Source organism: Pleurodeles waltl, chromosome 4_2 (assembly GCF_031143425.1).
Source record: "Pleurodeles waltl isolate 20211129_DDA chromosome 4_2, aPleWal1.hap1.20221129, whole genome shotgun sequence".
NCBI lineage: Eukaryota > Metazoa > Chordata > Amphibia > Caudata > Salamandridae > Pleurodeles > Pleurodeles waltl.
In genome coordinates, this window is record NC_090443.1 from 892,771,292 (window position 1) to 892,797,779 (window position 26,488).

The following is a 26,488-nucleotide window of genomic DNA, read 5'->3' on the forward strand; positions in this document are numbered from 1 at the left end:
CTCTGCACCTGTTGCTCCACAGATAACTAGGCTTCAGGAGAGAAAGCAGATGGGGCAGAAAAAGAGAAGCTAAAGGAATACAACAGATAAAAGGAAGAAAGACAGGGTCGCAAAGAAATAAAAGAAAAAAGGGAAAGAAAGAATGAGAAAATTAAAACACAACTAAGAGAAGAAATAGAGCAAACATGGGAGACCAAAGAAACAAGCATTTGCAATGCAACGGGTCTCGCATTTGCAAGAAGTAAGCGCTATCAGCGTTGAAAACTCCTAACGGGACTTTTCTTGCCACATAAATTGAAAATAAAAAGTAAAATTGCTTCACATAAGCGAGCTGATTCAAAGCGCCACGCCATGAGCGTGAAGGAGACACACAAAAAGGAAAAAGAAGATTGTTTGCAGTCAAACGTATCAGCAAAAGTGCAATTAGCCATGTAACAGGGTCAATGTCCAAGGCGGTAACTAAACCACAGCAAAGACAGACAAATGTAAAGCATTTACCAATGATAACAAAGGATTTTTGAAGGGCAAGCCTATGAATGAGCAATGGATGTGAGGTGGGGGTGGTTAAAAGCCCAAATAGATAACAACATGTCAGAAAAGCAGCGCTTGCAAGCTACTATTCTCGATCTAAAAAGCGCTATGACACAGTCAACACTGTCTATGTTATAGGAGATTTTTTTTCTTTACTTTCAGTCGTGTTGCAACATGGCTAAGGAACACTGGCAAAGCCAATAGATTTCACATAGGCGAGACCTATTGGCTTTGCCAATCAATGCTTGTTTCACACTGTAATGATTTACTCTTTACAGGGCGATATTTTGTAATGCTTGTTACAATGAACGAATTGCAGCAGGCTTGCTAAATGTGCATCACCAGGGTCTCTAAAAAGGAAGACTCCTGCTGGTCCTTTTTCAGTGTTTTGGCTCGTTACACCTTCGCACAATGTATTTATTGCAGGTTACAGAAAGCGCAGTGAGTTACCCTATCGCCAATGAAACATTCAATGATATGAAGGGCAGATGTTTGAAAACCCGCAAGGCCATCTTAGCCTTTCTTCCGTCTGAAGTCGATAAACTGATTACCTCTAACTTGGGTACAAAGAAACACCTTTTATTTACAGCACTTAGACACTTCGGAAATGAAGTGCGATCATGTATACAAAAGCAAATTGTGATTCCAAAACTGCCTTTTGTTTGAGATTGTGTTCAAGGTTTTTATTGGCACTGCATTGTTATGACAGCCTGGTGTTTAGTCCTGACTGGGATGTTGCACTCTACGTGCATAATAAGGGCGTCCTTCTGTGCGCTCGGTCTTTTTGTTCTATAGCGTGGCCCGGCATTTTGTAAACCGGGAGGAAATATGAGTAAATCCAGTTTAGATATAATTCTCGCCTAATGCTGAATTAACACTTCTAAGGCCAATTCCTTTCTTTCTGCTGTGAATGCATTACTGCGAACTCGAATTGTACTCATGGGCGGGGGAAAGGAGGCGGTGGATGTCAGCAAGAAACTATAATTAAAGTGCATAAGCGATGATTGGTGAATGTTTATTTTGTGCACTAATGTCGTACAACGCTATAAATGAAAGTTTTAGGACCCTTCTGTAACCGTCAAAATATCTGCCCCTTCTCCTGCGCACAGCAAGCCTTCAAAGCATTGCCACCTGTTTAAACACAAGATAATGACAAAGTGTGGATGGGGAAAATGTACAATTAAAAAATATATATATATATATATATATCTCAACGAGCGCGCTGTGTAGCATATATGAAGAAAAAGTAGTCAAGAAACCATGCTGAAAACGTGGAGCCTTGTATGTTTTCGAGGAAGGTTAAACACCGGAAAAGGCATGACTTATGCATGCCTTTCACAAATGAAATCAAGCAAATATTAAAAGGCACGCCCACGAACCAATGCAAGGGACGGTCGTGACATGGGCATAGTTAAAAGCCCACAGAGAGATTACAACAGGGACCAGAGTGCTCGTGCGCTCGACCCTAAAAAGGGAAGGAAACTAACGAACAAAAGATAAAGAGGAAAAAATAATTAAAGATGTGTGATAAGAAACAGCAAAATTAACATTACAGAAAAAAAAGAGAGATGGTGAGAGAAATAAGCAGTGAAAGAACCAGGGCATGTACGTACTGACTCACAGACACAGAATAGGAAAACCACTTTGACACTTCAGGTCTGGACAAGTAACTTGTGGCTTCCACACACAGATGGGTAAAAGAGGGATTTATGGTAAAACGTGAATTGACAGATAAACATAAGAAAAAACCAGAGAAAGGAAGGAAGAAAGATCTGGAAAAAAAGTGAAAGGACGCATACCGAGGCAAAGGAAAGAGAAAAATAAAAAAAATTAAAAAAAAGAATAAAGGGAAGAAAAAAAAAGTGAAAGAATGAATTCCTGATGAGGAAAAAAGAGGGAACAAAACAAGGTAAGAAATAACCAAGTTTTTGCGTGTTTGAAAGAGGAGGTAGGGAGAGGGGAAAAAAAATATACTGTTGAAAAAAAGAGCAAAACTGTTAACATGTGGATTTTAAGAGCTGGTAGGAGAAAAGGGGGGAGAAAGAAAACATTGAGAGTAAATAGAGTAAAGGAAAGAACAGAGTGAGATAGGTGAAACAGTCCCTCCCAAATAAAGATGGCAGCTAAGAATACATTTAATTGGCTCCCCCATGTCTTCAAACAGACGTCAGAGTGTGGAACAGCAGGGGGCACTGCAGAACAGCGGGAGGTGCATTAACAGAGTTGTATGTAAACATCAATACAGTAATATGGGGTGCTTCAGATCGGGATTGGGGGTATAGACAGAGCTGTGTCCTGGCCCATTGCTGGAATAACAGAAAGACAGCAGGTCAGGAATAAGAAAAGGGGCGCCGTGTAATTCCTGGTATTGGAATAATGGGGCGCTTCAGGTTAGGGTTGAGGTGCACTGACAAGAGTTGAATGTGGGCTGCAGTACTGGAATAGTAATGGGCACACCATGTCAGAAGTAAGCTATGTTAATAGAGCTATGTGTGGAACCCAGTATTGGCGTGCCAGTGTTGCAGAGTGTTAGCCTGGGGAGCCCTGGTGAAGCTGCGAGTGGGGCCCAGTATGGGAGTGGCATTGCCTCTGAACCACAGAAGTGAGGAGTCCTGAAGGGCATGTGGGTGAGCCCTAGTACTCAGAAGAAATGTGCACTGAATGTTAGAATTGATGAATTCTGGCAGAGCTGTGGTGGTTCCCATCAACTGTGGCACTGGATGTTAGACCCGAAATGCACTGGCTGAGCTGTGTTTTGCTCTTTGTGGTCTAGTATTGGCCTGGCAGTGGGACTGAATATTAGAATTGAGCTGCTGTAATGGAACTGTATGTGAGCGGGGTCCCAGCTTAGGAAAGGAAGTGACCTTGTCAGGGTAGAACTGAGGTGCACTGATGGAGCTGCTCCACTGAGGTCCTAGTACTGCAACAGCAGAGTGCACTGACTGTAAGAACTAAGATGCTCTGGCAGACAGCGTGTTTGGGGTTTAGCCACTGGCATGGCTGAGGGGCTTGGAGTGTGTGAACTGAGGTGCACTTGTTGAGCTGCCCCTGAGGTCCCAGTACTGAAACAGCAGTGTGTATGGACTGTAAGAACTGAGCTGCTGTGGCAGATAATGTGTGGGGTTCCTGCACTGGCACGGCTGAGGGCTTTGAGTGTGTGAACTGAAGTGCAATGATGGACCTGCGCCTGAAATCCCAGTACTGGAGCAGCAGATTGTACTGATTGCAAGAACTGAGGTGTTCTGGCAGACAGGGTGTGTAGCGCTCCTGGCACTGGCATGGCTGAGGACTTGATGAACTGAAGTGCACTGATGGAGCTGCGAGTAGGATCCCAGTATGGAGCAGATGTGGGCACTGTCTCAAAGGATTGCGGAGCCATGGTAGAGCTGGGTGCATAGGCTATAAGCAATTACAAGCGATCCTCCGCCCTTGCTCTCAGCACACAGGCAGGCACACTTGGTAAAGAGAATCCAAGCCAAGGAAGAACAAGAGCTGCTGAGAGAGAATGCAGAGAGCCCACAAAGACCAAATGACACCAAGATAACAGCCTGATTTATAGCCTTGTTTACAGCTAAGCTCTGAGGATGTATGCTCTGCAAAAGACAAGGGAAGCTTCTTCCCTGGACAGGAGCAGGAAACAAAGTAAAAAAATAAAAATAAAAAAGTCCCCTACAGATAAACAGGACAAAGCGTAACTATACAGGACAAAGAGGCATTACTGACCACTAGCTAACAAGGATTTTAAATGACACTGAAACTAACAAATGAAATAGCTGGAAGCCCACAGAAGAAGTATAATTAAAAGTATACAAGAGGTTGTATACTTAACTTAGTAAGAGTAGTAAGTGAAAATGTTTTCATCTTTGCCTAAGAGGCAGACTTACAGAAGTAGAATGCCATTAGAATCTTTTGGTCATAGGGAATTCATAAATAGAAAAATCAAATATATATATTGACAACTGACCAATAATATGTGATAGCCAGAGCCACCAACTCGCCTGCAGCTTATGATTTTTCATTCTGCACATACCGTGCAAATTTCATATGGTGAATCTAAAAAGGAGTATGAAGGAAAATTATGCAGGAAATGTGACGAAGAAAATGAGTTTATGAATAGTGGGTATTTGTGTTCTCACACTTATTCAGATAAAAAAAAAAAAGGTACCCTACTTGTTTGGGTGAGCCGGTCGCATGTGACAACCAATCAATCATTCTTTCTGTATAACGAAGCTAATCACCCAACATGGTATTCGGGCGCTTGCAGGGTCCAAGGAACTCAGTCAAATAGCCAGGTCATGAGCATATTTGAAACTCTGACAGAGAATGAGAGGTCCGGAGCTGCAGGGGGGAGGCCATTCCACAAATTTGCTCTGAGGTAGGAGAAGGAGTGCCCTCCGCTAGTGCTTCTGTTGATGTGAAGAGTGTGAGGGAGGCAGAGCGTAGTTGTCTGGATGGTTGGTTGAAGTAGGTTGGTTCTGGGTTGTGTAGGGCCTTGTATGTGTGGGTCACATCTTGAACAGACATCTCTTCTGTACTGGGAGCAGTGGAGTTCCTTGAGGTGAGGGGTGATATGGGTCTGTCGGGGAAGATCGAGGGCACATCTGGCTGTGGTGCTCTGAATGGTTTGTAGTCTATGGAGGAGGTGTGCAGTGATCCCTGAATAGAGAGTGTTGCTGTGAAGTGACAGAAAAACACCCCAAAATGCAACAAAGAAACATCAAGAATTTTCCTTTCAAAGTCACTTATTGTAGCAATGTGGGTAGCTGAGGTATATCCCCCAAACTTTATTCCAAAAGTCAAAGACTGTTTAAAGGCACAATGCCAAGACAGTATGTCCACGACTTCATTGTTATACAGATACAAACAGCCCTATAGTGCATCTGGCTTTATGCCTTGCCTCCCATGACAGACTGAAAGTACTGCAGGGAAGATTGTTGGAGCATTTAGAGATGGGGGTAAGGTCAACCCTCACACAATTTAAAAAATAAAATAAAAAATCCTGATGTCACTATCCACGGGGGGACAGAAAGAATGTCATTATTTTCGGGGTAAGAGCATTTGGCCATGCCTGGATGCCACTACCCCATGAGAGGATATCCCTGGTATCTAGTATACTTGCTTAGGGATCATCCTCCTGTGGGGCCCCCAGGCAGAGAAGATCCATTAGAGAGAGGTACCATCAGAAAAGGTACATTCAGCCCTTTCCAACAATATCTCTTCCATGATAATCTGTGTTCAGGGGAGCCAAGATAAGCCCTCTCTGTTTATGGAAGCCACCATGCAGGGCAACTGCTAAACATACAGAATCCGGCTACAAGGGAAGCTCTTCCCTCACAGCTTGAGATTTTCCCCAAACAGAATTTTTTTGGGTTTTCTGGCTTCAGTGGAGGACGTCTGCTGCACTAATAAATTAGTGTGGAAGATATGAAAGTGTGGTTCTTTGCACCGAAGCAGTTAATAGAGGCTGTTATTGGTAAACAGAATGTCACACAGTTCAAAATATTCGGCAAGAAATGTACTACATGTAACATGATAACAGACAAGTGCTTAAAAAAGGCAAGATTATGACATTTTCAAGTAAATTGGCTAATACACAAAGGGGAAAATGTAATTGGTTTCTGGGAGAAAGCATTTTTGCAGGAAAGGGAGGTCTTGGGTTGCATACCCCTATGGATTAATTCAATTCAAATTAGTTACCTAACATAAGCAATTCTTCTAAAAACGCAAGTTTCCTTTGGCTGAGCACAATTTGGTGATGCACCTGTTTGTACATATCTCGGTTTGTTTTTATTATTGGATTTTACTATATATCGTTTTTTAATTTTTTTTTCTACGCATTTATGTTTTCCCTGTGTTTATTACTATTTTTTTCATTTTATGTTTTGCTGGGCAGATATACAAGGGACATTTTTTCATATTGTAGTGCATTCTATATTTTAAAACTGAACCTCAATCCTGGATCTATTTCTACTCTACATTTCTTTTTTTCTTGTCATCATCCACAGGCTCTCATGCATTACGAATCAGACCCTCACATCTGAGACTGGGACAGTCTGGACTATCCGTTCAGAACAATTACCATATTATTATTTTGCTTTCAGCAGCCAGAAAAGTCATGTCAAAAACAAGTAGCTAAACAGCTATTTACATATCATGAGGAGGGTTGATAAGCTAGTTTCTTGGCAGATTGGCTTTCACTCTGGAAGAGGCAGATAGACTGCTTTGACAAAATTGGCAAAGGATCTATTTTTCAAAACTGATGTTTCATCTAAGGCATTTGAAATAACTGATTCAAGATCCTCCAAGGTGGACTGTGGTAGGCTGTGGCGGTACACGAGAACAGAAAGACGGAGTCTGGTAAGTATAATTCGTGGGAATTAACGTATGCTTTTATTATCTTTTAAATTTCGTAGAGAATGTCCAATGTTCAGTACGTTCTTTGTGGATTTATTTGATTCTGGTCTTGTCTTTGTTAATATTCTCTTCCTTTTCTTTTCTTGTCCCCTTCTTTAGGTTGTTCTGAGAAGGTGTCTGGTTGTTGGACTACTCGGGCATTCCGGGAAACCATAAAACAACAGAAAAAAAAAATGGAGGTAAGTCTTTCTGGATGATCTGGGTGTTACTCTTTCTGTTTCAAGGTGGGAAGGGAGCAAGCAGGGTTGGTCTGTGAGGATAGCCCACTGTGCTGGGGTCTGTCACTGGTGCCCGTTCCGTTTCTTTCCTCCCTAGTGGTTCAGTGCACCTCTCCTTCCCCTCTCCCGCCTCCCCTGTTCCCTTCCCCGGTGCCCGTGTCTCCCTGTGATCCCCTCGTCCCTAGGAGGGACCGTACCTTCGAGAGCCACGACCCTCCGGGGTCGTGGCGGGCGTCTCGCGTCTTCGTCTCCTCTCTGCAATCGGGAATAGCTGCAGTCTCGTCAGCTCCGCTGGAGGATTTGTCCACGTTCCGTACCGCCGTCTCCGTCTCTACAGATCCACAGGGTTTCTCCTTCTCCGTGGCGTTCGACGTCTCTTGGGTGTAGTCCTTCATCTCTTGTACTTCTTGGACCAGGAAGTTGTTGCTTGTGACGTGGCGCAGCGTTCCCTTGTTGCTATGGAAACGCGGAAATGTATCGAGGGAGCTGGTTGAATGGTGCCGGCTGCGAGGGAGAGAGGACGCGGTCGCGGAGACCCGTCTACATGGACTTAAATAAATGTTTATTTCTAGGCATGTGGAAGCATAGCTTGAATTTCTAAGAAAAGACAGTGCTCAGGTCCTTACCCTTCCAGCCTTTCACTTCAGTAGCTTTAGTGAAGGAGTCCACATGAGCACTGGATGTCCCCTGTCTTTCTAAAACATTGTCATAACTCATTAGGCCCTTTGGCTGCAATACAGAACACACGCAGACGACACCCACCTAATTGCATGTTTGGATTATTTTGCTACTTGCTCTCTGCTACATTTTAATGACTGCTCCCTTAGACTTCAGTAATGGATATGTTTTATCTTTCTCAAACTGAATGCCAACCTGATTGATTTCTTATTAGTTGACAGAAACAGAGATGGCACCAATCACTGTGGCTGTCTGCTCTAGGGCCCCCTCCATAAACTGCAGACAAGGTGACGTCTTTATGAGCTCTCCTTTAAGGCTAAGAGGATCTCCCGGTTCTATGCTTTGAATTTGCAAGGCAGGATCCTTCCCTTTCTGTCATCCGACCTTCGCCCTAAAGTGGTGGCTACAGGTGACTTCTCAAAATTGGAATGCAGAATACATTATACTTGAGTCTTTCAGACACACCACATTCAAGAAATTGCATAGTCCACAAGGTTGATGTTGAATACATTTCAATATGTTACAGTGGTACAGACACTTCATTAATTACCAATGAACCAGAGTCTAGCAATAAATGTACTTTGCTTTACATAAAGAGCCTACAATGCAGAGACTACAGCTGAAGCGATCATTATTACATCTCTGGACCACTCCTTACTAGACGGTCTGAGTTTCTCTTATTTTTACATATCCCTCAGTTCATATGTTCCACCATGAGGAGGCATTCTGTTGACGATTTAGGAACAAAGTTGGAAAACTAACTTCCACTCTATATCTGCTCAGTCAAAAATTGCTCCTTTCTAATAAAAGCTTTGAAGACACACATTCCACTTAATTTAGATCTTCCTAGTCTTAAATATGCACTTTTATTGTCTGCGCCAAGACGTGCAACCAAAAACACCAAACATCCTGATTAAGGACAGTGGCAAATACACATCACCCACTATGTACTTCCTCACCCTATGGAACAGCAAGACACTAATATAGCAGCTAACCAGGTCAGCAAAATCTTAACTGCAATAATTTATGTCACTCCTCTGAAAGAAAAAAGGTTCAACAAAAAAATAATTCATCATTAGTATATAAAGGAACTCAATGAAGAAAGGAAACTTTTCAGACCGATTGAAAATGCTTGTTGCCAAAAAACCTCAAGAGTAATCTTCATGATGCAAGAAGATAATGCAAAAAACATAACTGGAGTGAAATCTCAGTCCATTAGTTAGGATTAGCCAAAAATAGACCAAAAAAAGCTCTCTGAGATATTCAAAGCATAGCCAAAACCCATGGTTATCCTTGCAATATCGCAACAGAAAGGAAATGTGAGGAATTTGCTTGGTTCTTGGATGCCAAGATCAACAATACTGAAACATATCTTATTATGAAATCTAACAATCTTTGCCTCGCCCTCGTCACAAAGTCTAAGTGCAGGGACATTTCACAGACTGAACTACAAAACACTCTAAAGTTCTATCCCTCAAGCCACTTCCTAGACACTATGCCTGCTAACTTGGCAAAAGTGACACATAGGGGGTGATTTTAACCTTGGCGGACGGCGGAGGCCGTCCGCCAAGGTACCGCCGTGAAATGACCGCACCGCGGTCAAAAGACCGCGGCGGCCATTTAAACATTTCCGCTGGGCCGGCGGGCGCTCTCCGAAAGAGCGCCCGCCGGCCCAGCAGAAATGCCCCTGCAACGAGGACGCCGGCTCAGAATTGAGCCGGCGTAGTTGCAGGGGTGCGACGGGTGCAGTTGCACCCGTCGCGTATTTCAGTGTCTGCAAAGCAGACACTGAAATACTTTGCGGGGCCCTCTTACGGGGGCCCCTGCAGTGCCCATGCCATTGGCATGGGCACTGCAGGGGCCCCCAGGGGCCCCGCGGCACCCCCTACCGCCATCCTGTTCATGGCGGGTTTCCCGCCATGAACAGGATGGCGGTAGGGGGTGTCCGCCATGGAGGATTCAATGGGGCAGCGGTAAACCGGCGGGAGACCGCCGGTTTACCCTTTCTGACCGCGGCTGAACCGCCGCGGTCAGAATGCCCTCGGGAGCACCGCCAGCCTGTTGGCTGTGCTCCCGTGGTCGGTGACCCTGGCGGTCACCGGCCGCCAGGGTCAGAATGACCCCCATAATGTCCCTTTGCCACACTGGCCCAGCCTTATAAATATCTTCTATTTCCAGACTGCTTAAAAATAGGTCAAGTATCTAATTTTCTTTATAAACAAAAAATAAATGAGGATCTGAAAGACCTCAATAAGTTCACCTTTTTACAGAGATCCTAGAATATTGGTTAATACTCAACTAAAACAACATTTGTTTCCCGAGTTCCAGTCTGGATTTAAAGATGGTCCACATACGGAGACAGACATCTTGCAAGTAACCAATATCATTCTTCAAATCATGGACAATGGAGACTCAAACCTGCTTATCCTCGGCAGCTTTAAATGCTGTCAACCTCAAAATCTTTATTTATAGCCCAAAAGACTGTATAGGCTTTAAAGGTAAAATAATGTGGTGTCTCAAGTTATATCTAGAGAACCGCTCACAACTGACAGAAATATATCACGCACATTCACACCCAAGTAGCCATCTCTCAAGGGGAACTCAAGGACCAATTCTAGTTCAGCCTCATTTGATCTCTACCTTGACATTTTAGATGATCTCAGAAAGAATTTCAGCATCATATCTGATCACTGCTACACCGATATGTGGCTATCCTTGAAAATATATGGACTGGCTTTAACTCTGGATAAAATACAATCCTGGATGATGACGATATACCTTGTCAAGTTCAATACTCAAAAGATGCAGTTTCTTCTCATCTTGCCGTGGGCATCATCTATGCCAGTTCAGGAGTGGGTATGATTAAACATATATTCTAGGCTGCTCTCCCTCGATCTAGTTCCTCTTAAAGCCACATTACATGCTGCTCCCCCCCATACCAACTAATTAATTTGATTGCATCACTCCTATGTGTACTTTAAGTTAGCTACCTTTCGAAGGGAGATCCAAGATGATGTTGCTAACTTTAATTTCATAAAAATATCTACATTGATCAACTGCGCCACCTAACTAAGAAACTAAAGCTCTGTAATGGCTGTTGTCAACTTAAAGGTACATACTCTCACTAATACCCTACTATCTATAATCCCAGTCTTCCAAAAAAGAAAATTAACAAAAAAGAAAGAAAAAAGTCTGCTTGAATCATGCCTTTTCTCACTGCACACCTAAAATATTGAGTTCTATTCCCCTGAAATCAGGACTTTGACTTTTTTAAAGCTAGCAGTGAAACTAAAGATGTTTAGAAGCGCAATGAGTGATTTGCGAATATTATTAATTTAGCTTCCTCCATTTCTCCAACTGAGGATGAGGGTCTCCAACTGCTTTTTATTTGTTTGAACAAATAACTTACATTCGGTAATGCTCTTTCTGGGAGAAGCTAGATTCCTCGCCTTTTGAATATTCCCTACCCATCAAACTGGATTCAGAAACTTTTCATTAATACCTCTACGCTCCAGTAGATGGCTCTGTGCAGCTCCACATGGACGCCATTCCACTCCAGAAATAATTTGCAGAGCCTATATAGGCGCTACTCCTGCCGGGTCATGTCAATTGCTTTCAAGACTGCACATGCCCCAAACGCAGAGACCCAAAAGCAAATTGATGTGGCCAGTGTGCAGAATCCTAGACTTGAGATCTTATGAATAGGTAAAGTCCAACCACAGAACAGGGAGAATGGCAGGGTCGGTGTGGAATTTGTGGCTAGATAGAGTCTCTACCAGAAAGAGCATAACAGAAGATAAGTAACTGATTCTTCTGATCGAGACTTCTAGCCGCACATTTCTCACCGTCTTAATAGATATCAAAGCAGTACCTACTTGGAGGTGAGTCTGTGGATGGACTCAAACTAGAAAGTCTTACAGGACTGAGCAGACAAAATGCCCTTCTCAGCAAACCTGACTGTCCAGATAATAGTGCTTTGTGAACATGCAGTGGTACACTCACATAGCCACCTAGCAAGTGTCTAGGGAACAGACTCCACATGCTAAGACAGTGATAGCAGATTTCGCCTTGGTAGAATGAGCACGCAGGACTTCCGGAGGCTACTTTTTAGCCAATGCATGGCAGATCTTAATGCAAGCCTTTGAGGGGTGAGGCTGAGCATAGAATGCCGGCAGACTAATGGTTTGGCCGACATGGAACAAAGTCACAACTTTTGGTAAGAAGAATGCTTGTGTCCGCAAACTAGTTTTGGGGGGAATAAGGTGGTGTATAGCAGGCTGACCTGGAGATCCTGAAGCGCACACACAAACCACACCATTGTAATGGCAATGATTACAACTGTTTTGAGGGTGAGAAGTCGCAGGGGACAGCCATGAAGCAGCTTGCAGGGAGCACACATCAGGAACTTAAGGGCCAAATTAAAGTACCACTGTGGCAAAAAAAGAGGAGGGAGGAAACAGATGTTGTAACCCCTTTAAAATGCGTAACAACTGGAGACATAAACAACAAAGTCTGATTCGGCAACCAAAGAAAAGCCGAAAGATACCCTTTAATAGTACCCAGAGCAAAGCCTTGCTGGGCAAGGACCAAAATAATAACAAAACATCAGATAACTTTCCCTGGAGAGGATCTATCTAGCAAGTGCCACACCTAGCATCTGACCTAACAACAGACACAGTTTTTGTCGAGGGATGCCTGGCTGCCAAAACTACATCAGCCGCCTCCGTAGGAAGGTCAAAGGCTTTCAGCTATCGCCAATGAATCTCCAAAAATGATGGTAGAGGTTGCGAAGGCCCGAATTCAGAATCCTGCCCTACTGCTGCAACAGCAGATACTCCCAGAGGGGCAGACTGACCAAAGGGCAGATGCTCGAGCCCAAAAAGTTCTGGATACAATACTCTCCAAGCCCAATCCAAAATCCCCCTAGAATGACTTGGGCTCGCTTGGTCCTGATCTTATTCAAAGTTCGGGGCAGGGGTAGTATTGGTGCAAAGTCATACATGAGTCCCGAGTTCTACCCGAGGCGGAACACATTTGTAAGTGAGAGATGCCATGAAAACAGTAGCATTGACATTGTGTGTTCTAGCCAGTGGCAAAGAGATTGAGCCAAAAGTCTCCCTATTCGAAGAAAAGGCCTTGCACTACCTCCAGATGCAACTGCAACTAGTGATCCACTAGGCACCGATGGCCAAGTTTGTCTGCCTGGCATTTAAAGAGCCTGCCGGTTGGTTTATCACCAGAAAGATACTTTAGTGTTCCAGCCACTTCCAGAGGTATAGAGCCCCTAGGCACAGGGTCCGCAACCCTATTCCACCCAGTTTGTTGCAGTACTGCATGACGATGGTGCTGTCCGCGAGCACATGTATCAGCCCCCCTTGATGGAAGGCGAGAAAGGCTTTCAATGCCAGTTGGATGGCCCTCAGCTCCCAAAGATTGATATGGAGCCAGGACTCCACCATAGGCCAGAAGCCTCTGATCTCCACTTCTCCCAGATGGCCACCCCAACTCAGTAGCAATACATCAGTCACCAGTGTCGGCTGTGTGGGGAAGGGAGGGGGATCTGCTGCAGACCCTTTTGCGATCCAGTAACCACCACTACAGATCTTTTGAGGTCTCCTTCAAAATCTGAGCATGGTTAGAGAGGTCCCCTTGACGTTTGGCCCAATGATACTTCAGATCCCACAGCAAAACCTCCATGACATCCAGGGGGTCTAACCAGCAGGATGCAAGAGGACATCAGTCCCAGCAGTCTCAGAGTCAACCTCACTGAAATACTAGGGCAAAGACTGAAAGATGGTGGTCATATCCTGTATGTCCCAGGCTCATTTTCCAGGAGGAAAGGTAAGAAACCAAACAATGTCCAGAATAGCTCTGATAAAGGGAAGCATCTGAGAAGAACTCAGGTGTGACTTCAGCACATTGATTGTGAACCCCAAAGATTTACACTAGTGACTTAAACCTAGGATAGTTGCCCATCTCCCTAACAAACTGATCATTATATCTGCAGTCTGGTAATTTGAAACTGTTCATGGATCCAAGAGCAGCATTGTGTGCCAGCCTTAAGATTGCTCCTACAACTGTAGTGTCAACTATGTTTAGGCTGACCTCTTCATTCAGTTTCTAAACCTCTTTGTCCAATTTACCGTCCCCTTTACCACCCCCACAATGCTGCCACATCTTCTATTTCATTCAGCAAAGCTGGGTGTAGATTCCTGTCAGGGCTACTATTTATGTCTTTTAATAGCACCCATACCTTCACAGAGGTCTAACTGCTTGCTCCTAACAGCACGAGAAGTAGACCAGATGAGTAGTGACATCCAATACTCATGCTGCGTGTCCAAGAGAGTAATATCCAGTCTCTAAATGGCGCTATGCGGCAGAGACCAGACTCTGCATCAAAATGGGGTTAAGCTTAATCTAGCAGAGAGCAGGAGAGTGGGAAACACAGGGAGCAGACCAGGATACAGGCAAGGCAGTATCCTGATAGCAGAGTAACAGCTAGTCCTAGGCATTCCTTCACTAAACACCAGCATCACTTCCTGCTACAGCAACTTTGCATTGCCAGTGTTATCCAAAGCTTCAGCTACCATTTGAAATTATATATGTATTAAGTTAGCGATCCTTTTATCACAATGAAGGGAAACTTGATTACCCATGCATTACAACAGAAATACTTCTTTTGTGTCCAACAAAAGGAAATGTTATGACATAAAAGGAATCTGGATAATTATTCCATTAGTTACCTGCTGTATGGCGGTCAATTTATTCCAATAAGACAGTTCATTAGTTGAAGACTCTCTGCCTCATATGCATCACAGGAGGCCTCAAACTATCTCAGAGGCAAAGTAGAGCCCTGCATCACTGAATGCTTTCTGCTCTCATCCCGAAAAGTTTCCACAGATCCCTCAAGACGGCCAGAGTCAAAAATGGACTCTCTGAAATGCACCTTAAAGAATCACATGGACGCAGCTTCTACACCCTGAAAAATGAAGCTACACCAATAATTTCTGAAAAGCAAAGATTGGGGGAACCCAGATTGAGGTTACGTTTGTACACACCAAATGTCTGCACCATCATGGAAATGGAGCAGCAGCAATACTATCAAATGGGTAACTTGAACTATAAAAAAGAATAATCCTAGAATTGTTTGAAACCAGCTGCCAACAAGCTGTTCTATGGTTGTCTATTCCCTAAAGTGAAACTGTAGCTTGGTCAAATGTATAAGCCCTCCTGAGAAACAACGCATCATAATATATGAGAAGAATAATTACATCTTCTCCCAAAGCAAGCACTTTCCTTGTAAACTATGAGGCATTACAGTTTCCGACATCTAAAGCATGATAAATTAATTAGCTGAACAGTAGCATTCAAAACTATTTTTATTTCTGTGTGCATTTTTAGGCTGGTGATAGAAGTTCCCCTATCACATGGCTTCATTATAAAGGCGTCTGTATCTTTACTTACATATAGACAGGCCCCAGGATCCAGTGCTCATCCACCCCCAAAAAATCCTCTTCTTTCACAGGCATGCAATCAAATATTTTTCGTTTGAAGACTGTTTTCCTGAAGAAAAAAAATCCATCACTCCATTGATCCCATTAGAGTCAGTATTGAGCATTTTGTCAAAGCTGCAACCTACATTCTGTCTTTGTTGGCTGATCAAAATTCTATAAACATCAATTCGGGCAATCCAGCCAACTTTTTTCAGAACCAAATATTAAGCCAGATCACCAATGGAAACAATAAACACAAATTATGTGGATATAAAGCATACTCCGCTGATGGCAACCACTGGCAATCACTGAATAGTATGGCGGTTCTGGTTTTGCAAACAACTGTTGCCTTACATTGCAACCTCAAGGAAAATTTGTTGCTGAAGTGGATAATTACAAAAAGAACAAAGAAGGCTGCAGTTACCCAGTAGCACTTTGATTAGTTACACTGTGAACATTCATGAGTAGTAAACTCCATCTTTGGTATGCTACAGGAAAATAATTGGTGGAGGAATAATTCTGAAATACAGACGGAAACAGCATGGCAGAAACTAACATAATTCCTCATCTTTAAGTTAATTATGATGCCTAAAAATATAAAATGCTGTTGTGGTTTATGGTGCTGTCCTGGTGTGTTTCTTGTTAGATTCTACCTTTTGTTGTTCTCTTAGCTTCACAGGTTCACATGCTAAGGATAGAACGTTTTTCACCTGTAATTGTAATTATCCATCAGGAATTAACATAGGGGATGATTCCTCTGAGATTTTGGGGGCTGGGGCCGAAATCAGGAACACTTTTCAAGTCAGTATTTAACAATTCCAGTTTATCTTAACTATGCCAAATAAGTAACCTTTGCAATTTAATTTTTTAACTAGCAATAAAATAAAGGATGCACTGCCAATAAGGTGGTGGGCCTTGGAAGCCAACGGCCATACAGCAGCCACAAAGACATATCAATCAAAGACCCTTAGTTCTGTGAAACGCACTGGGAAAATCATGAACATTACAAATGTAAAAGAACCTGGTTTGATTAGTCATTACTGATGGGGATGGAGAATTACAATTAGAGGCAAGAATCTTTCTCACTCTTTAGATCCGTATGTCATGATAACAGCTAGAATAGAATCCAGATGTACATACATTAATTCATGGAACTGGTTCTTTAGTGCTCCACCTAAGACTCACTTTGCCATCAGAATAAATGTAGTGATCTCCAAAGAAAGTGTCAACTGAACTCCTCAAGGTAGCATACCATATCTCAGCTAGAAAGATAGCACTTAAAGATGTGGCTGTTTTCTTCTATATGTAGGAACGAGTTTTAGATTTCACCGGGCGTTGGTGCTCAATAGTAACCATGTAACTACTGTTTCAATTATACACAGAGGCTCCGGCACCTCCAGTACAATAAACTAAAATTAGCTTCAACATGCTAAGGGCCTGATTAAGACCTTGGCGGATGGGATACTCCGTCACAAATGTGACTGATATCCCGGTCGCCGTTTTACAAGTTCCATAGGATAGAATGGAACTTGCAATACGGCAGGCAGGATAGCCGTCACGTTTGTAACAGAGTATCCCATCTGTGAAGGTCGTAAACAGGCCCTTAGTGTTAATAGAGCATATTTAGGGATGCATAGCATCAAATGTCTCAAAAAACTTGTTGCATTCAGACTTGATTGACAAAAATATATAGGCAGATACAATGCCCTTAACAAATTTATATATGAGACTACCCTTGCCCAACTCCCAAGTAAAGTCTTTCATTCATGGACTCGAAAGGTGTGCATATTTTGTTGAGAACAAAATCAACTGACAAGAAGAAATAGCCTTTCTACCTGACAAATCACTTACAAAGACCTTGCAAGAATTCTTTGATTACAGGACTCACAAAAATGAGTTTTAGACAGATGTATTCTACATGCAGTAACAGCTGACACATGAACACATATGGGAGACTATTGAAGGTCTGACCTTGACAGATATAGGTTATATGTTAACAGGTTACATGCCATCTGGATAAACCCAGTGCAGTATCTCTACAATGCGAGACCTTGAACCTTTATTATGGACATCTTCTATGCTTACTTCAATCAACAAACAATATACGGAGAGGCAACAGTGTGTATACTCAAAGACTTAGTACACCAGGCTGCCAAGCTGAACAATGTTGGACTATGATAGATAAGCATGGTCTTGAAATTTGGAAAGCAGACCACGACAGCTTCCGAAAAGGTCAATCTAGCAAGGGAGCGTGATCTAAAAGGCAAACAGTAGGAATGAACTGATGTAAAAGATCTCTTAAAAAGGCAGTTTGGAGAACTGGGATGGCTAATTTGGCCATCTTGTGTTATCTGATGTTTGAAAAACTAACTTCTGAAAAACCTTATTACTCAAGTATTGTGTTGACTCCTTCATTAAAAACCCATTCATACGTGTTGTGATGTTCTGGTTTCACGGAAGAAAAATCCATATCCTAGCAATCCCTTCTTTACACTCCAAAGCCATATTGTTTGGGCTTCCCTGGAAAGCAGAAGCAATATTTTTCCTCTGGCTTCCTTATATAATACACTGTTGTCCTAATATGTCTGAACCAACACAGACTTTTGCTAGATCACTCTTTATAAAGTATCTGGAGCCAAACCGAATAGTTCAAGTTTTTAATTATTTATATGAAAGTTTTCTCTGTAGCACTTACGGAACCTTGTGTTATTTCTTTTGCATTTGTGAAGATTGAGGAGGTGCACAGAGGATGACTGATACTCTTGCGTTTGTCACCAACTACTGCGGCATGTCACATTCGGTCTACGGTGCGCATGAGAACTTTTCAAGGTTCAAGGACTGGCAGCCATTTTGGAAAACTTAGCCTGCGTCAGATCGCACATTAAGATGAACTTACTGGCTACTTAGCAGTGTTCTTTCAAACTCTGGGGAAATACAGTGACCAGGCCGGTTGATTCTCAACTATTTGTTTGGTCTACCATTTTGAAAGAATAGTAATACTTACTTTTCATCTGTATACATCTGGAATATATTCATATAATCTCAGATATAGCGTTAAAGTCCAAAGATTGGACAAAACATGCTGGCTGAATCATCTGCATAATGTCATTTCTGGACTAACCATAATGACTGCTTGTATCAAGGAGACGTAAAAATACCACTTATCATGTTACATTGTGTCTGTACTGTTTACTGTTCAAGTAATGTATAATGTCTAAGGCTGAGTGTATAAAGTGATCAGTTCATAGATATAACTAGTGCTCCACTATTAATTTTGTGACCGATATGCAGGGTGTTTTCTGAAAATGCATGCACTTCATGATAATTGCTCTCATGAATCACTAGCTCAGAAAGTCATGCATTCCCCATATAAGAGCAATCTTGAACTCCCAGTCCTCTGAAGCCTGATGCTAGTGATTGTCGGGACAATCCTGTCTCTAATATGCAATCTAAAATTTTGACAAACAAAAAAACAGGACATTGTTGTTCCTCGCATCAACTAGATTACCCATGCAGCCAGACTGCGCCCCTTAAAAGACAGACGAATCTTTATAATCAGAGAAGAAAAACTCTAATGTGAAAGAAACACTTTTCCTGCTTCGTTGTACAGAATGGCCCCTAGAAAGTATGTCTTTCTTGGTGGCTTTTGGGCACATTCCTCCTAGTTCACTGACAGAAGCAGGTTATCAAGAAGAAACATTGTGCTTTGCAAGGACTTTGGTTATCTTTGTTAAGTACTCAATCTTTTCACCTTATCATCCAGAGAAGGGTACACATATGATTGCTGGATCCTAAAACAAGTACTTCTACCTCCACATGACTGGAGAAGACTAAATTGAGTTTAGGTTGGAATGCAAGACTTCGTACTTCTCTGGGATCTATGAAACATCCTGTGGAGAGAACATACTTGAGAATGAAAGCAACCATCCAAAGACTTATTTCCTTCTACCCAAAAGCTGAATTTTGTATATAATATCTGGACAGCTAGCATTCTGATGTTTTACTTTCTGGTAAGCTAGCAGATGTATTCAAAATTAGCCACAAGTTTAAAAGTAGTAAAATTACACAAGCCTCGAGAGGTTTTTTTACTGTATGTGAAAATACTTTGAGAATATACTTTGGTTCACATGTTTAACTGCAACTTTTGCCAATGCTTGCTTTTCACACAAAACGGTCAATTTCTTCTGCAATTCAAACACATGCGACTATGTTTATATGAGGAACTGTAGTATACAGATTTTGAATAATGTCCAGCACACAAATATCTGTTTCCCCTCCCAACAAATGCATGGAGGAAATCAGAAACTCTCCCCCAGCATGCTAACAGTGACGGGACTATAAAAAAAATAGACCACGATGGTTCACTGTAACATCATTCACATATGGATCTGTAGTATTTCAAAAGCTATTTATGATGCTAATCGGTGGTGCAAAAGCATTCAAAAGAATATTATTTATGTGAAAAAAACAATGCAGCATAAATGTAGATGTAAATGAAATTTACACACAGAGCGCTAGTACTCAATGAGCTTGTGATCACACAGTAAGAAATGTATACAGTATGTGACCTCTGGAGAAGAAAGACTCATTATCAGAACATGTGTTTTAAGTCCTAGCAAAACATATACCAATCATGCAGCTTACTTATAATGTTTGTCAGTCTCAATAATCACCTATAGGTAACTATGGATTTCTTAGTTCCAAGAGTGCTAGGCAGTAGAACAGTAATGCCAAATAGCAGAGGACAGTTAGGTTGACCACACTGGTACACAAGCATGTGGCTGCATCTGTGTGGTAGACCAATCTACAAGCCCACAAAAAGTGCTCCGGTTCGAATGGGCTAGTCACCATATGAAGAATAAGGGAAAACAATTCCTGCAAGTAAAGCCCCCTGCACAACTGCTCTTACTGCCTAGATCAATCCTATGATTCGGACATCAACAGTAGTAGTAAACACAAAACCACATCCGGATGATGACTCTTTACTCACCCCTGGGCTGAAACGCTGCTAACACTATGGGCATTACACAAGAAAATTCCCAGTGTAGTTTAGAATTGATGTACTTGTGCAATTTATCTAGCCTCCACTACACTGCATGTTTAATGGGGTTATGCCGAGATTTTGTATACACGTTCATGCGCTGTATAAATTACCCACTATGTGATCAAAAGAGACCCCACCAGATATGTCTGCTCATGTAAATCAAGCATTTGTTTCACATATATATACATACACACTATGTAGCCTGAGAGAGAGAGAAAAAATGCTTAATTTACATGAGCAGAAATAGGTGTGGGTTCTCTTCTGATCACACAGCTGATGGATGCATCCATACTACTGATTGGCACCAAAACTCCAGACTGTCATTTGTGATTGTAAAAAAGTCATTCAGTACAAAAGTATCCCTCCTACAGAATATCTTACAAAAGTCTATGTGATACGCTTAGTCTGCAATGCATAATTCATGCCTTTCTCCAAGGCTTTCATCTAAAAAAAAATTAGTAGCACTAACAACCAAACATGACAATAAGTTACATGAACCATTACATCAGCAAAAACAACTACCAAACGATGCGAGACAAATTACTAGGTAATTATGAGAGTAATTGTACAGGCCAGTGTTCCCGTAGCAACGGCGCAGCGCCTGTGATCTGAAAGTAGTTGACAGCATCTATGTTAAACAGGCACAGTGTCAAAAGGCACAAGACAGAGTGATCAGGCTTTACCAGTTACACAAAACAGTTTGCTCACTGTACTAATCAAATGATGTGATAGATTCTACTTGTTTTTAGGTTGAAGGCTACCAGACAGTTCAGCTGTCTGGTTTGCCAACGACATCTTGGGGACATTCAGAAAGCTTCCCTGGGAATGTGTTCCTCTCACTGGTTACTATTGGCTATTTGGTTTGCAACTCACATTTGCTTGTTTCTATCTGCTGATTCTGCTTTTTAGGCTGGCCAGCTTGAATGTGGCCCTTCCACTGCCTAAAACATAATTACTGTATTCTTCCACCAGTACTGGATTTCGGTAAACAGGACCTTAAATCTCGGTATCTTGCTCCATTTGCTGTGCATTCAAAGATGGAGCTCAAATGTCAGGCTGTCTTCCGAGGCCTCTTGTTTACTTTACTTTTTCTGACTTCAAAGTAAGAAGATTTATGTGACAATTCTGCTGGATACTACAGGTAAAGGAACAGTTTTTTTCAACCACACAGCAATATTTAATTGAACTGTACAAGTATTTCACAATATATCAGAATTAGCAAAGCACAAATGAAGCACAATGTTGTTTATTCTGAAGTGTGTTGAAAACAAATACTTTAATATGACCAAAACAAATCAACACACTTGGTGATGAAATTTCCGCACATTATTGATTGTGCACTATCTGCTTTTCTCTGTAAAACTGTATGTCTCTGCAAATGTAATTCTCATTTCAGTTGAAGATGTGTTGTTTGTAATGACTGTGTGCAACCACACCATGCATATGCCGCTCTACAACACTCCACTCTACACCACTCCACTCTATGCCATTGCACTCTAACCCCCACACTACTCTCCTATGCACCAATGCAATCTATGCAGGTGCATTCTACTTTGTACCACACCACTCCAGGCCAATGCACTCTACGCCACTCTAATTTACTCTGCGCCACTGTATACCACTCCACTCTGAAGCGATCTACTGTAAGCCACTGCACTCAGCGTCATTACACTTGCCACAGCTCCACTCTACTCTGTGCTGCGCCACTCTATGCCATTACACTACACCACTTTACTCAAAACCAACTTTACTCCAAACCAATGCACTCTGTGCCACTGTACTGTAAACCACTGCACTAAACACCACTTCACTCAAAACCAATGCACTCTACGTTGCTGCACACTACAATGCACTCTATGCCACTGAATGGTACGCCACTCTATTCTACCCAACTGCTCTCTGCGCCTTTCTACTCTGAAAGACTACTTTCTCCGCCACTGAACCCAACACCACTCTACTCTGCACAACTGCACTCTACAACACTCTAGCCACTACGCCACTCTACACCACTGTGCTGTCACTTAATCCTATTCACTCTATTCTACTCTGCAACACTGTACTTTACACCACTGGTCTCAGCACCACTCTCCGCCACTGCAATGCCTATCAATGCACTCTGCACCACTCCACGCAACTCTAATCTATTGTGTACCACTGCACTCTCTGCCACTCTACCCTGAACCACTCCCTTCTATGCTTTAACAATCTACTCTATGCCACTGCACTCTATGCCACTGCACCCTATGCCAATATACTCAGCACCACTGTACTTTACACCGCTTCACTCTAGGCCACACTACAAAACTCTTCAATACTCCACTCTATGATACGCTACTCCATTAAACTCTACTCCACTCTATGCCACTTCACTCTACGGCGCTCTACGCCACCCCCTCTATGTCTCTTCACTCCACTCTATTTTGACACTCTACTCCACAACATACTTCTCCAGTCTATGCCATTACACTCTCTTACACTACTCCACTATACGACAATCTACAACACTCTACTTCACATCCTCTACCCCACTCCACTCTGTTATACACCACTCCACGACATTCTATATCACTCCACTCTATGACACTACTGCAAAGCATTCAATTCTACTTCACTCTGCACCAATCCATTTTATGACACTCTACTCCACAACATTCCACCTGTAATCCATACCGAACAGCAGCCACGCTGTGTAGAATATGGCTAAAACATATTGGCAAAGCCAATAGCTTTTCCATAGGAGACCTACGGGCTTTGCCAATGCTTGTTTGAAAAAAGCATAAACGTGGTGTAAATTCAGATTACTTGAACCAGAAAAAGTACTGAAACTCAAACACAGTTGACACATTTGAAGGTTAAACCCAAGTAATGACTAGTAAGCAACAGTAAAAGTATTTGAAAGACTGTGTAGGACTTATTTTCCCGATTTGTTCACAAACACAAAAACAATTAATTAGTTCCTAAATGTATGATTTACAAAAAGCCTTTCAAGAGGCTAAAAAGACAAGCATAGTGTTAAGATGGTAACAGACTTTTTTCAATTGTATTTAACAAGTTAAGATGGTACCCGATTTGAGGAATACAGAAATACAAGTGTTCTCAAATGCAGCAACCATATTGTACACAAACGTTTACTTACTCAACGGAACCTACTATTGTGAAGTTATTGAATTCACGTACGTTGTTAGAACATCTGGGTACAACAGTATGAAAGGCTGCTCGTGGTACCTAACATAGAATACAATAATACCCTGGGGCACTTGCATCTGTCAGAGAACTTTGAAAGGGATTGTTAACCAATCAACTTCACCTGAGGGGTTGGCGAGACATGATAACTTTTTTCCTCTTTGAACATGATACGGGCTGCACATTTCTATACCACTAAGAGTAAGGTGATGGGCTTGTTTGGCCAACACAAAAGGCTCCAGTAGTTCACTTTAGTGACAATGGTGGATTGAGCGAGTGATAATAGGTGTTCGGCTAAGATCTCTCTTGCCTGGATAGGAAAGGAGGATAAATTACCTTTCTCAAAAAACAAATGCATTTAATCACGAGTAGCACATCACTGCTTCCTTCATTGCAGCAAGTTTAGGACACACCACATGATTGTATATGGAAAAAAACAACATACATGGCGAACAGTTAAAATAAAATGTAGCACTTGTTGTTTACATGTTAGTCTCTTTGATTGAGCTGCCTCCAATGTTCTAGAAAACAGCAACATACTCATCCGTTTACTTTACACCAGGCTGGTGGGGGTGTAGATGAGTCACAGTCACCTGTGCAAAGGATGAACAGCAACCTGGGTACTTCCTGGAGTGTTAATATAACTAGCATGCGTGTGTGTGTGTATCAGGTCATTAATAGAAGACATTAGGTAAAGTGGTGATATTCTTGTTCGGCCCTATTAACACCAACTCAAAGTATCATAACATATACTGGGATGGCGCACACATTACATCACATCCAATAACGTAAAGTTGCTCATATCTCTATCAGTAGCCTGTAAAAAAAAAAAAAAAAAAAAAAAAAAACCGGACCTTAACAGAAAACGCGCAACACTGCATCCTCCTAACATGAGTGTCAACGCTAGGCTAAATAAGATACACCACGCTAAAGACATTCTCATACAAGACGCAAGCAGTGTAAATGAAACCTCCTTTACCAAAGGAGAGGAGCAGTTAAGGAAAGAAAACGTCTCAAGTTCTCCTTTATGAAAATACGTGGGGGTTAGGTTTACTAACGTTTTATTGATTTCTTAATATAAAATAAAATAAAATAAATAAAATAAAAGGACTGCGCCGATGTGACCGATGTCTTGGAAGGCAACACAAACCAGGCATTCTAACCAAAGGCACTTCGCTTACAGGTGCTTGGGAGCTCGTACTTTTAAACAGAAAAACTAAACTACAAGTAGCAAATGTTTGCAGAATAAAATAGGCTAAAATGCTGGAACTGTATGAAGTTTTCGAACATGATATGGTATACAATTGACCCATAGCTTTAACAAGTACGCCTAAATAGAAGCTCCCGTGCCTTGCAACCAAAGGGTCTGTCATCCAGATTGCGCTCTTTGCGAAGTAAACGTGTTCTCCAGTCCGACAAAAAAATGTCCAAAAAAACAAGGAAAGGACTGTCTAAAGATAAGGTGATTGCTTCTAGGTGTCAGGAATCTGTCGCTTGTCCCGTCCTTAAAAGTTTAATGTATGAACGAAATATAGTTAACAGTGCTGTAGACTGAAGACAACTGAATAACACTTTAGAGGCACGACTTGACCGTTGTTGTTGAGCAGACCAGCACAAAATAAACTCCAGCACCCCCATAATAGCGAGACTAGACTTGTTAAACAGTTGTCAATTTAGCTACTATTTCAGCTTCTGATTGGTCATAATAGCCTGCACCCTACCTTCTATTGGTTTACTGTCTGTCTGTACATTACTTGCCCCGCCCTAATGCATAAGAAACCCTCAAAAAGTGTCACGTAGAACTTGCCGCTCCCTACCGTGTAGTAGGACAATAGACCCGCGTTGTAATCCAGCACGAACCAACGGTACTGCCAACCTTTCATAACGTTCGTCCATTTGCTTAGCGGACCTTCCATGATAGACGCCATATTGGGACAGAATAACAACACCAGCAGCGACGTCACGCGCACGTTTGTGTTGGGCGTGGTGGATGGAGTACATGGAGATGCTCAATCGACATAGAAACAGGCCAAGCAAACCAACGTGAGTATAGAGGGTCGCTGGTAGCTGTTTGTGGAGGCCGTTGAATAGTGGAACACGTTACGGGCTACTTTTATTTGAGAAGCATAGATGAATGTGTAAAAAGGGGAAACGCGTATCTCTTTTTACAGCTTTAATCACAACAGTTTACATTACGTTAGCCTTTTATATCAGATTGGTTGTTCAGCGTTTTGAAAATGAGAAGATTAAAGTTGAATAATTTAGTAAGTACGACTATAACCTAATTGCCATACTGTGAACAATGTAACTTGTAAAATCATTTTGGCTGTGAACTCCTTTATTAACAAGCAGTAAAGTTGACAGGTCAACGACACTTCCAGCCAGTGCTTTAAATGGAAAAAAAGAAGTGCAGGTACTCTGTAATAGAGTACCTGCTTGTTTCTGAGAAGTGCCGGTACTCTCCAATTAAAAGTATTACGTTTTTCTTGAGATATGCCGGTACTCTCCCTCTCAAAATAAAAAAGTGCCGGTACTCAGTACCGGAGAGTACCGGCCCATTTAAAGCACTGCTTCCAGCATTAGCAAGAAGTCGTATGTTAAACAGGCCGTTTTTAGACTTAGGTTAGTCTTAGGTTACTGTAGGTATCAGGACTGTCACCTGTGCAATGTGTTTACCTGTGACAGTGGCCCTCATTATGAGTTTGGCGGTCTTTTGGCAAGACCGTCGCGGGTGCCAAAAGACCGCCAGTGTTGGCGGTATCCCGTCCACTGTATTAAGAGTCCACAATGAAGACTGTAGGAAAGTACCATCTTGCCTGGCATGTTATATCCATTTTTACATGTATGTCAGTTTGTTTTTGCCTGTCTCACTGGGTTCCTGCTAGCCAGGACCCCAGTGCTCGTAGTTTGTGGCCTGAATGTGTGTA

General features: G+C 42.2%; 1 protein-coding gene across 4 annotated transcripts in view; it reads right to left on the reverse strand.

Annotated features, from left to right (window-relative positions):
• The window catches only part of OSBPL9 (oxysterol binding protein like 9), an 875,847-nt gene extending 850,275 nt beyond the window's left edge, over positions 1 to 25,572 (reverse strand). The window contains exon 1 of one of the 4 annotated variants that reach the window (XM_069232680.1): positions 25,379 to 25,572. In XM_069232680.1, coding sequence (XP_069088781.1) covers positions 25,379 to 25,489 — 111 coding nt within the window. In that variant the 5' untranslated portion in view covers positions 25,490 to 25,572. The remainder of the gene's footprint in view (positions 1 to 25,378) is intronic. The other 3 variants (XM_069232678.1, XM_069232679.1, XM_069232677.1) reach the window with 3 other exon arrangements.
• Between the last annotated feature and the right edge of the window lie 916 nt (positions 25,573 to 26,488).